The 13,137-nt window shown below is 32.4% G+C and overlaps 1 protein-coding gene across 2 annotated transcripts in view; it reads right to left on the reverse strand.

The window, feature by feature from the left end:
- LOC149783558 (uncharacterized) overlaps positions 1–13,137 on the reverse strand; it is a 43,169-nt gene that overhangs the window by 10,529 nt on the left and 19,503 nt on the right. For both annotated transcript variants that reach the window (XM_089931823.1, XM_089931822.1), the window contains exons 4-11: positions 12,827–12,928; positions 11,684–11,733; positions 7,657–7,711; positions 5,925–6,191; positions 3,636–4,244; positions 2,160–2,266; positions 841–1,092; positions 310–431 (exon numbers count right to left, since the gene is read on the reverse strand). In XM_089931823.1, the coding sequence (XP_089787949.1) occupies positions 310–431; positions 841–1,092; positions 2,160–2,266; positions 3,636–4,244; positions 5,925–6,191; positions 7,657–7,711; positions 11,684–11,733; positions 12,827–12,928 (1,564 nt within the window). The remainder of the gene's footprint in view (positions 1–309; positions 432–840; positions 1,093–2,159; positions 2,267–3,635; positions 4,245–5,924; positions 6,192–7,656; positions 7,712–11,683; positions 11,734–12,826; positions 12,929–13,137) is intronic.

The following is a 13,137-nucleotide window of genomic DNA, read 5'->3' on the forward strand; positions in this document are numbered from 1 at the left end:
AATTTAATATTATTTTCGTAGTCTGAATCTAAAAACAGATTAACTAAATTGATACATATTTTGCCCATAATACCGTGGGGTACCTAATGTCGTTTGTACAGCCACTAACATTACGAGAAGATAGCAATTATTCGTACGCATCTAAAGTTCCTTTAATTTTGATGGTCCTACTTATAAGTACATGCATCCCCGTCTCACAGTAGATGACACGAAAGATTCAAATGATATATCCTCATTAAAACTTGCATTCGAGAAAATGAAATTATCGCATTAGCATTTTGACACAGCTATAAATAACAACAACCCTACCTGAAGTAGAGGATGGACCCCATCTCGTGCTGAAATCGAAGGAACAAATCAAGCTCTTCTCTTGTCTCAACTTGTACAGATCCAGCCTGATTCAAATCTTCTAAAATGCTCACTCGGACAACCTAAAATAGATTAACATAAACGCATACTAATCTGTCAATTATCTGTAACAATCTAATGGACAAATAGTATAATGCGTTTGAATAGATGTAGTTATATTGTGTTAAAATATAAAATTTTAAATCAAGAATTATATGTTTATTTACTGTTACTTACAAACAAATGTTTATGTTTAGATGGTTATTACTCACAGATAACGATGCTAATGATCTGGAAAAGAAAACCAAAGTGATTAGTTTAAAAACTTCCTTGGCTATCTCGCTGTTCATATGTAATATAAATGTCACTTAGGGCCTACTTAAAATGGAGTTCTGAAAACCTTAAATTTTCTGGCATCTGACAGTTTGTATGACACATTTTAGATTTCTATATCTTCATGTCCTGAATTATGATATATTATAATTTATGTACCTTAACGCCAGATGCTTTCAGCACCATTAACCGGTGTTCCAGAGGAAGCCATCGTGCAGGTATCTCCTCCCCCCAATAAGGTTGCTTCGAAGCAAGTTCAACAATCTTTCTTTTCAAAGCCTCAAGTCTGGGATTACACAGTGTATTATCGACAACAAAATCTTCGTCCACCAGGTGAAATCTGGTCGGCTTGTCATTCAACAGAAAACGAATCTGCCTAAAGTAGTTTGCAGAAACCTCACGAAGAGAGTTCTGAAGGGGAAAGAAAATTTACCACCTAGGAATAAACGGCAAGCTTAAGAGTCATGCATTTTGTATGTATTAGACTCGTAATACAACGAATCAATTACCTGTCTATCAAACTCAATACAACTTAGGTACATACTGAATTACATACTTTTGTTCCATACAAAATACTGGTAAAATCTGTGCTTCAGAAAAAGGGGTTAAACAGATATAAAGGATCAAAATGAGGTCAACTCCATTGAGAACCTGAAAATGGTGCCATCTATAGTAAAACGCTTCCAGATTATATTGGAAACAGAAAATATGTCACCAACATTGAATATTATTTTGTTGCAGTCAGCGAATTAAAGATATTATTGAATTTATCTAAAAATGTATACGATTATACTGAAATTGCATGATCTTAATAATAACATAATTACGTTATTCTTGTTTTAATTATGTCCCTTACATTAGCTATATCATCGTACCGATGTTAAATTAGAATTTTGTACTTGAACAATTTGTAAAATTGTAAATGCTTCCATGTCAATGCGTATTTTAACTTTACGGATACCAAACCTTCAGGCTTTTCTTAATGTGTATATCAATGGTTTTGCCGTAAAAGGAACCCTACCTTAGCATAACATATCTTCCATTAGTACGAATTCGATTGTTATATATTCGCTAATTCTCCACCGTTTAAACTGTTCGTGCAAACTTCGAATTGACATAAAAACAAAGGATTAGTTCTGTAGAATTAACATGAATCATTTGCCAATCCACAAACCGAATTAACGAAGCAATGGTATGTATGTGTCAACAGTATAAAAGCTTAATTAATCATCGAATTGATACAAGGATATTTATGTGGAGTCAAGGTGAACCCTTACCAATCAAAGAACATAAACACGGACGAAAATATAATTATTTTTTTTAAACCACGAAAGTTGATGCCCATGAAAATATATGAATTTATGGTACAATCGTACATCATACTTTATGACAACATCTAACAGAAAATAGTGTACACCGTCAGACTAGAATAAATTGAATTGTGACGGGATGGATTAGTAAATCGCGCATAGACATACCTGTTCGATCTTATCCGCATGTGTGCCAACCAAAATCACAGGAGGTGTGCTTGATTCATCCGATGACGCACAGGAATGTATAGAATTCAGCCACACTTCCACTAGATCTGAACAAAAAGAAACGCTTAAAGTACATAGCCACAAAAGCATCATTATAAGTAAAATATTAAATATGATGGTATTAGTATGAATACAAAGTCAAAGCATTTGCTTCAGTAGATACAGAGCTCTCTGTATTAAGGACAGGGGCGGGGAGATCTAATGTCCTCGGAACTTTCAAGTTTCAAACTTCTTCAAAAAGCTCTGTATTTGTGCAGTAAATCAAAGTATCTTTCACGATGGGGTACCTGGGCAGTTTATAATTACATGAACAGTTTGTTTCTGACCAGATACAATCTGAAAATACGTAAAATATTGGTGGTTTTGGTTTTGTTTGTTTTTTAAAAATGATTATTACGCTTCATTTAATATTCTATAACCTACCACATAGTTGGTTGGTTTTCGTATTAGTTCAGACACTTGTCCTCAATGAAACATTTTTTTTAGTAAATAGTATTATTGATCCCCTCCTCGCAAATTTTTATAGCAAAACCAAGACAAAAGCGTGCATAAAATTTAGATATTATGTAGCCTAATAATAACCACTCTTCGTGTAATTTAAATTTTCTTTGAAGGGACATATACATTGTGGGTGGGGTATATAAAGAAGCAAAAAAAAAAAAACACAAAAAAACACAGATATACACGAATTATGCAACGTTTTGCCCAGATGTTTCATAATTTAAAGGCCTTGTCTGCCATGTCAGAGATCTCTACCATAAATATTTGTATCACAAATCAATTAACACATCAATGAAAGAAAATTTTAAACATGCTTGTCAGAAATATACCATCAAACAGAATCTTATGTAAAGCTTGAATAATAATAATGTTAAATGCAAATAAGTTAAAATTTGTAGAGTTTTACAATTTATCATATCTAACTTTACAGACGTACCTTAAATTATAATTTCATTTTTAATATTGTGAAGACGACAGCGTCTCTTTTCTATTTGACATTAAGCTTATTGTGAACTTCCATCAACCTGTAAATGACTGACGGGTTAACCTTTTTTACATACGAATTATATCTTTATGAATTATGTATTCGATGTGTGCAATACCCGATGAAAAAACATTTTGAATAAAAAATAAACTTATTAAATCCTGCATTCCTCTTACTCTCTGGTGTAAATGGAAAATAGTATTGTGCTTGTTTTATGTAAATAATTGTTTGAAATATCCGACACTGAAAGTTCTTAGAAATCCCTTAAAAATTTTATTGAGTAAAAAAACAACAACTTTTCACCAATAATTAATTTGATTAAATAAAATCTAAAACTATTTTGTGCCTACATGATTTGTGTTGAATAGGCTTATTTCAAAACTACTTTTTGAATCTTCAAAAACTCCGTATTTCATAAATATTTAACTTACCATGCACCTTACACAGTTGCATCCCTTTCCTATCAAAGAAACACTCATCGTTTACAATATCTGTGACTTGCTGACCTAGGTCTGTAACCAGGAGATAAATTGCGCGTCTCGTCAGAAACGTCTGGTGTGTGGTGTAAAATACGAATTGGCCTGCAAAGTCCCACATTGCCAAAGCCGCATAGTTCTCTCTGTTTTTCTCTAATGCATATGCATTTTTATTAACCGCATTGAGGAGTTCCATTGTAGGATCCGACCTTTCGCTCTCACTAGATACGTACCCCTCACTGCCTAACACGACTGCACCGCTTGCATCTGAACCTATGCGTTCCTTACCACATTTCTGCTCCTGCTTTATATATGACGATTCTCCTGACATTATGGAGGCAGATTCTCCTTCACTATCGTGCTCCGAACTAGGTAATTTATGTTGGCTAAGAATGTCGCTGTAATCAATATCACAATCATCAGCAGTTCTTTCCGAAGCTATCTCTCTTTGATGGCTGACAACCTTATTTCTCTCCTGTATATTGTTCGCCTCGAGCTCATGGATTTGATCATTCAAGAGGTTCACAAGGCGTTGAAATCTATCAAACTGGTCTGCCTCTGTAACTGAAAAAGAATCCTCCTTGGCATCAATAGCGTGTGTATATATGTGTATATATATATATATATATATATATATATATATATATATATATATATATATATATATATATATATATATATATACACGTACGTTGCTTTAGTTAAAAGCGTAAAGCGTAGATATCGTGTTTCCATGAAAGAGTCACGGATCACTTGCGCATTTAATTCGTGGTTTATAGTAGTCACAAAGCCCACAAAAATTAGTTCCTCACGATATACTAAAGTCACAGTATTAGTCGGGCTGCTTGTAGTATCAAGGAACAAGGCGTTTATAACCTAATGTAAATAGATAATACATTATAGTAATAATGTGAAAATTAAACAAATAATAAACTTATAGTAAAAATGAGAAAATGTTGACTGCTTTTACTCTGATTTATGTTCTTGTATCAATTTTGTTTTTACCAGTTCCTCCTTTTGAGTAGTCAGTTTATGCAATTGATATTGAACAAGTTCTCGGTGGGATGCTAACAAAATGTTGCAAAGTTCTTTTTCTAACAGTATAGAGTGTACAATGAAGTAAAATAAGTGTAACAATGTTTAAAATAGATAGAGTTGTGTTTAGATTATAGCTGTAGGTAATTCTACACGATTTTAAATGTCCCTTTTATAAGAAATATATCTCAATAATACTCATTTCCCCTTCCTTCCATGAGCCAAAATGTATTTCCTGCCCTGTTCTCTTAAGCTATATTGAAGACTATTACAATGCCAAATGTTCCTAGATAGTTACGAGGTGTTATTTAATACAAAGATATCTTCTACAATTGATTGAATGACGACCGGCGTGCCCATCAGACTATTTTGAATTCATATTTTATTACATTATAGAAACGCATTGCTTAACCACTATAGAAACACATTGCTTAATCACTATAGAAACACACTGCTTAATCACTATAGAAACACATTGCTTAATCACTATAGAAACACATTGCTTAATCACTATAGCAACGCATTGCTTAATCACAAGTAAATATTACTCACTATTATTAAAGGAGAGGAATACGACTGAATGATATTATTCAGACGGTAAAAATGCCTTTACGTTTCTCATTCATACCCATCGAGAATCACTGAATATTGTGGATATCCAAATCTCATTATTATTAAAGACTATTACAGGATTTTTCTATATTTGTATTTACAATTATTAAGAGGTATAGTCATTCTACTGAAGACAGATCACATTTGATCTTTCGCCATTTTACTAATATTCAAGAACGAAAGTGTTCACACAGCTTTTGAACTTTAAGAAGCATGTCTCTTGTCGCTTCAGGAACGGGTATGCAAACTCTTATGACTCATGATCCATTGAAACTGGGGGCATTATCTATCGAATAGTTTTACCAAACCATGAAGACATCCCACAAGAAACTGGCATGATGAAAGGATGAAAGATAAAAGTGGTCCATATTACCTGGACGACAGTTAATCGATGAAAACGATATAGACATTCGTTCCACTGTAAATTCATCTGCTGTAAATACTTTTAAAGGCAGACCACGTGACTTTCGCCTATGACCTCTCTGTCAGCTGTCTTTCAAGCACATACCTGATAAACCAATATGTACTGTCGGATGTCAGTCTATCAAATACGGATCCAATGAAATCTATGATTCATTTTAATACCAAAATGCATACCTTTATGCTGTGGGATCCATTCCCATGTTTCTAAAGAGACTTTGCAACAGTGTAAATGAATACCGATCCCTTCCGTGCTGTTTCTCTCGGAAATATTAACCTCCTGCTGCAAAAGACGTTTGGTCAGCGTTGTCTTTCCAACACCATACTGACCCACCACCATGACCCTGATGTTGTAAACCTTCTCCTTACCATCACGCAGAGCCTCTCTATACATCTGAAGTGATCTCGAATCCATTTGAAGGATCTCTGCAGGAATAGCTACATCTGGAATAAAACATCTTAAACGTCGTAATAGCCGGGGGAACATCAACACTTTATAGAAACTTCGTAATAGCCGGGGGAACATCAACACTTTATAGAAACTTCGTAATAGCCGGGGGAACATAAACACTTTATAGAAACATCGTAATAGCCGGGGGAACATAAACACTTTATAGAAACGTCGTAATAGCCGGGGGAACATCAACACTTTATAGAAACTTCGTAATAGCCGGGGGAACATAAACACTTTATAGAAACGTTGTAATAGCCGGGGGAACATAAACACTTTATAGAAACGTCGTAATAGCCGGGGGAACATAAACACTTTATAGAAACGTCGTAATAGCCGGGGGAACATAAACACTTTATAGAAACGTTGTAATAGCCGGGGGAACATAAACACTTTATAGAAACGTTGTAATAGCCGGGGGAACATAAACACTTTATAGAAACGTCGTAATAGCCGGGGGAACATAAACACTTTATAGAAACGTTGTAATAGCCGGGGGAACATAAACACTTTATAGTGAGGAAAATGGTGATAATTTCAAATGAAAAAAAATGCATTATTATCACCATTTACCATGCTATGAATTATATACAAATATAATAGAACGGCTTATTTATACACGTCTGCATTCTAGTTACTGAAATGTAACCAAAATCATTTACACAGAAAATGACCTCCAAATAAATCATTTTAAAAGAATCTAATTAAATGTTTTATATCTATAAAACGTTAGAATGCATGATATTTAAAATTTCCAAAGGAAAAGACCTTTGCGCAATTATTGGTATTGAAATTATCATAAAAATATCGTCTTAATTGTCTTCAGGGAATTCCGTTTTGTACTCCTATTCCACTCCAATTTTGATGCCATTTTCTAGAAACTACAAATGTTGAGGTTCAGTAATGTCATCAGCGGTGTAAATGCTGATGTCTCTCTAGGTGGAGTAACACTCTAACATAAAGGTCAGCAAAATGAAATAATAGTATACGCCTATTATTGCTCCAAAGTCTTATCCTGGGAAGATAATATCTGATTAGAATATGAACAAGTTTTGTTTTCGTTTGCATTTTCAATTTCTATTAAACGTTTCCTTTGTTAAAGTAGTGATATAAGGAAGATGGAAATTACACTCGAGACATTAGCCATCGTAAATATATAGTCAGTGCATGTTTGTGCATTTATTATAACTTGTGCAAGTAACTGCAAAAAGTATGAGAATAATAGAAGAAGTGAGGAATTAAGTCCCTTTAAGTGTGCCTGTAACATATGACAGAGATAATTGCTATGATCAACACATTAGTAGACGTTACCAGATCCAAGAATACGATCCATTGAAACAATTTTCAGTAATATATATATATATATATATATATATATATATATATATATATATATATATATATATATATATATATATATATATATATATATATATATATATATATATATATATATACCTGGTCTGGTGGTTTCAAGATCCTCAAGCACCTCCGAAGATGGATATTCTAATATCTGTAATGGTGTTGAAAAGTTAGTTATGATATGGGAATATCTGTAGTAGTATGCATAATGTAGGTAACGGTGTAGACAATGTGTATACTGGAATGGAAATGTATGTAATACTGAGAGGATGTCTGTAACGGCACGGAATGTCTGTAATGGCATGGGAAGGTATGTAATGGTATGGGAAGGTATGTAATGGTATGGGAAGGTATGTAATGGCATGGGAAGGTATGTAATGGTATGGGAAGGTATGTAATGGCATGGGAAGGTATGTAATGGTATGGGAAGGTATGTAATGGCATGGGAAGGTATGTAATGGTATGGGAAGGTATGTAATGGTATGGGAAGGTTTGTATTGTTGTGGGAGAAGTCAAGTGATTATTTTCTTTAGAAATACAAAAGTGCTCTGATAAAATTCTTGGATAAAGAGATTCGTTGGAATTTATAATATATTCAAACCTGGAATAATATTTATGTGACTCAACAAGATATATATACATACATATATATATATATATATATATATATATATATATATATATATATATATATATATATATATATATATATATATATATATATATATATATATATATATATAGATATAGATATGTATATATAATAACAGGCGCTATTGGCTATAAAAGTTTCAGTAGCCTTGTTTTTCATACACGAATCTGTCATGCACGGTTAGCTATTAAGGAACAGTAATGCTGTTCTCACATATTGTCGATTGTGTGCTTTGGAAAAGTGAACCAGTTATTCTTTCTTTCCATACCTAGAAACATGTTTTTATTTGACAGAAGGTTAGTAATATCACTGATTATGTTAATGCTATTAACACTAATTTCCTGTTAAATGAGTATATATATATCTATATACAAAAAAAAAAAAAAAAAAAAAAAAAAAAAAAAAAAAAAAAAAATGATACATCCATTCGAAACAATTGCAAAAATGATCAAGCAAAAAACGTAACAGCCCCAGGCACACAAACGGCGACCTATGCAGATGCAGTAAAAAATGGGGCGAAGAAAACTACACAAGAATCCAACAGAACGGTTATAGCAACAATACAAAGTCTAATGGAAACCCTCAAGGATCTGTTGAAAACTACACAAACAGAAGAAAGAATAGGAGATTCATTAGAATACAAAACAAGAACAGATGGAGGAAAGAAAAGAAAAGAATAAAGGAAATCAAAAGAGGAAAAGAAACTGTGTTAAACCTTTCTAAACGAATTCTAACTAATAGTGATTACATTCTTCTAGGTAAGGGATTATCATATTGTCCTAGAACCAAAGTGCATGATAATATTAATTTAGCAGAAGCATTTTTTAAATACACAAGATCGTTAAAATTAAAAGAATTTTTCTCACAATCATGTACATCTTCACAGTATGAAAATAGTTTCCATCTACAAAATAAGCCCTTTTACAATAAAAAAGAATCAACATTTACACCTTCTAGTGGACGTGATATTTATCTCGATTTTTATATTGAAGCAACTAAACAAGAAATTTTAAATAGCAGTCCTAAAAGAAAACATTTTACAAACATATCTAAAGAAGAATTAAATTCTTTACGTAGCTTATCGCAAGATGAAAGCATTATTATTAAAAAAGCGGATAAGTCTAGCACCATAGTAATTATGAATAAGGAGGATTATATTAAAGAAGTGGAAAGACAATTAAATGATGAAGAATATTACATAAAACTTTCCTATATTCCTTCTGAAGAAACGAAAGAAAAAATAAGCCAATGTATTAATTTAATCTCTGTACACAACTGTTCTATACATGATGAACTAGATATCTTCCCAAATAAAATACGCACACCTCAGTTTTATATTTTACCAAAAATACATAAAGCTGTTGATAAGTCACTACCTTTAGGATATCCAGGTAGACCCATTATTTCTACATACAACTCAGTTACAAATAATATATCGCAATATATTGATCACATTTTACAACCACTAATGAAATCACTACCTTCATACGTCAAAGATACTTTTGATTTCATTACCAAATTGAAATCTTTACCGAAACTAACGGAAAATTCATTCCTTGTTACACTTGATGTGGTTTCACTCTACACGAATATACCACACAATGATGGTGTCGAAGCGTGTAAATATTATCTTGAAGATAACGAATTTACATATAAACTATCCAAAGAACATATTTCTGATTTGATAAAACTTGTGCTCGAAAATAACTTTTTTCAATTTGGTAATACAAACTATCTCCAAAAAATGGGAACAGCAATGGGTAGTCCTATGGCACCTGCTTATGCATCTTTATTTATGGGAAAATTAGAAAATGATTTTCTAAATAAATGCCTCTTAAAACCGGATGTATGGTTAAGGTTTTTAGACGATATTTTTATGATTTGGAGTTATTCATTAGAAGACCTTTATTACTTTATAGACAGTTTAAACAAATTACATCCAACAATAAAATTTACATTCAATGTCTCTAAAACTAAAGTTTCATTCTTGGACGTTGATGTCATGAAAAATGAAAATAATGAAATTACTACCATGGTTCATGTTAAAAACACGAATATTCATCAATATGTTGAATATTCTTCATGCCATCCTAAATCATGTAAAAATGGGATACCATATAGTCAAGCAAAAAGATACAGAAGAATTATTTCGGATGATGCTGTTTTTAAATCATCTTTGACAGAGCTAGGTCAGCATTTTTTAAATAGAAATTACCCTATTGACATCATTAATACTGCTTTCCAAAAGGTATCTTCTCTTACACAGCTTGAATCTTTACAATATAAAATCAAAAATAGAAATGAAGATATCATTCCTTTTGTTATTGAATATAATCCAAGTTTGCCTAATATAGGTAAGATTATCAATAAATATTGGGATTTATTAAACTTATCATGTAAAGCAAGTGTTAAATCGCTACACGAAAGCAAACCCACACTTGCTTATAAAAGGACTAAAAATCTGAAAGATTTCCTAACTAATTCCAAATTAGAAAAACCATCATATAAAATAGGATCATCAACTAAATGTAATAGACCTAGATGTTCACACTGTTCATTTATTAATGAAAATACTTCTTTCAATAGTAATAATACGAAAGAAATTTTTAATATGCGTTGTGACATTAATTGTGCAACATCAAATGTTATTTATTTGATAACGTGCAAAAAATGTGGCATCCAATATGTTGGACAAACCAGTCAACAAATATCTAAACGTATGAACCAACATAGATCAGATATAAAAAATTATATCGATCAATCATTTTCATCTCATGTTGCCGCACATTTTAACAAAAATTCCCATACATTGCAAGATTTCTCCTTCCAACCTATTGTTAAAGCTGATTCTGAAATGGAACGTCTACTAAAGGAAACCTATTGGATTCACCGTCTTAATACGGTATATCCAAAAGGTCTAAATTCAAAAACACTATATGACATTTAGTAATTTTTTATTAATTTTTTTTTTTTTTTTTTTTTTTTTTTTTTTGAATTATGTCCCCTGTTTGCAGTTGGATATAAGTGTCTCGTGTTGTTTTACTTTGTGGAAAATCTTAATTGGTAAAAGTATAATCTAATAACATAAAAATAAGTTTATTAATTCTTTAAAAATGAAATTTAATTTGTAATTAATTATCAATATAATATGATTAATTATTTATAAAATACTTGATAGTAACCGTAATGCACACCATATTTTTATTATATTTTTATTGAATAAATTGAGTTCTGATAACCACTTTAACAGCTATAAAGATTATACTAGTGTTTATGTTGTTTACATTGATTTTTGCAATTTTTTTTTTTATTTTTGTGTAATTTATTTTCTTTTCTTCTAATAAGAGTGTATTATACATAATACTAATATTACTGAAACTGTTTATCTCTATTTGTTAATAAATCGTATATATATATAGAGAGAGAGAGAGAGAGAGAGAGAGAGAGAGCTCTGATATCATTCGTACTTACGGAATGTTTTCCTTCATAACCCAATGAGCTTTCAGGTTCTTCTAAATCTCCTACATAGAAAATTACGTCCTATCAACATTGCATTTGCAACAATGACATATAAGAAAATAGATTCAGATATGCAAACGACTACATCATAATTTCTCGATAATGGGACTGGATAATAGTTCAACCATGAAAGGGGATATCCTGGTAAAATCCTTATATTGCTGCTTTCTGAAATCTAATTTGTGGAAGAGCGGACTGAAGAACAATGTTTGAATTATACAGTTGGGAACGCTATAAAACATGGATTTTGATGACAAAAATCTAGCTTACCAATTACGGTATTTACTTATTTGCAAAAATGCACAATATCAATACATATTTCCCCCATCATATTTATTTTCATTTTTTTATTTCCTTGACTTCGCACAGCATGCAATACTGAGAATAGTCAATAAACGTGGCATCATTGTCCTCGTCATCTTTTCAACACAATTCGATTGAACTCGCTGGCAATGACCATGATTTGCCCACGTATTGACATGGGGAACTCTTTATTGGAATAGCTTTTATTAAAATTCATCCCCTAATAGAGATGTTATAATCTATCTTTAGAGTTCATTAACTTCTCGTTTTGCCGTTCTGCTCATATTTTCCTCAATTGGTGTGTTTGTGTGTGTGTGCGATTAGGATTTGTAACGTAATTTAACAATTGTTCAGTTGCAACGCTATGATATCTGCAGTATGGCAGTTTTAGTGATGTCTAGCACTGGGGCATCCTGCCGCAGACACGTAGCATGATGTCCCACCCAGTCCCATTATCCTGACACCAGGCCGACCAGTCATAAGACTAACTTCTTAATGCTGAGCGCCAAGCGAGGCAACTGTTTGCACCATTTTTGTAAGTCTTTGGCATGACTCAGCCGGGGATCAAACCCACGACCCCCGCATCCGAGGCGGAACCTCTAACCACTAGACCACCGGAGCGGTCAAACTGGTATGTTGCATAACTTCTCTTTCATTCAACCCTTTCCGTCTTCTCAAAGATGTTTTGCTATAAAAAAAAATAGTTGTCCTTTTAAGCGTGTATTTCTTATATTCTTATGTTGTGAATTAAACTATCATTATCCAAGAAAAGAAAATATGTGTCTAACTTACCTTTACTGTGTTTGTGGGCGAGTTTCTGTCTGGAGCGACCAAATCTGTGCAGCAAAGTTCGGAAAACAGATGACTTCTTTTGTCCTTCAGCTTTCCTTGGTTCTGTAGAAAAGGGTAAACGTTAAAGAAATATCCTCCTTGTATCACACTAATTTGCATCTAATAGTTCAATAGGAAATATTTTCTATCGGTGTTTTTCAGACATTTGATACAAGTATCTCCCATTTCATGATGGCTTGAACACTTATATTTTTTTATTAGTGACCACTATTTTCTGACAAAAGGTCACCTTTCTTGTGTGGAATAATTTT

This window comes from Sinohyriopsis cumingii, chromosome 14, assembly GCF_028554795.1.
Source record: "Sinohyriopsis cumingii isolate HCF-2022 chromosome 14, ASM2855479v2, whole genome shotgun sequence".
Taxonomy (NCBI): Eukaryota; Metazoa; Mollusca; class Bivalvia; order Unionida; family Unionidae; genus Sinohyriopsis; species Sinohyriopsis cumingii.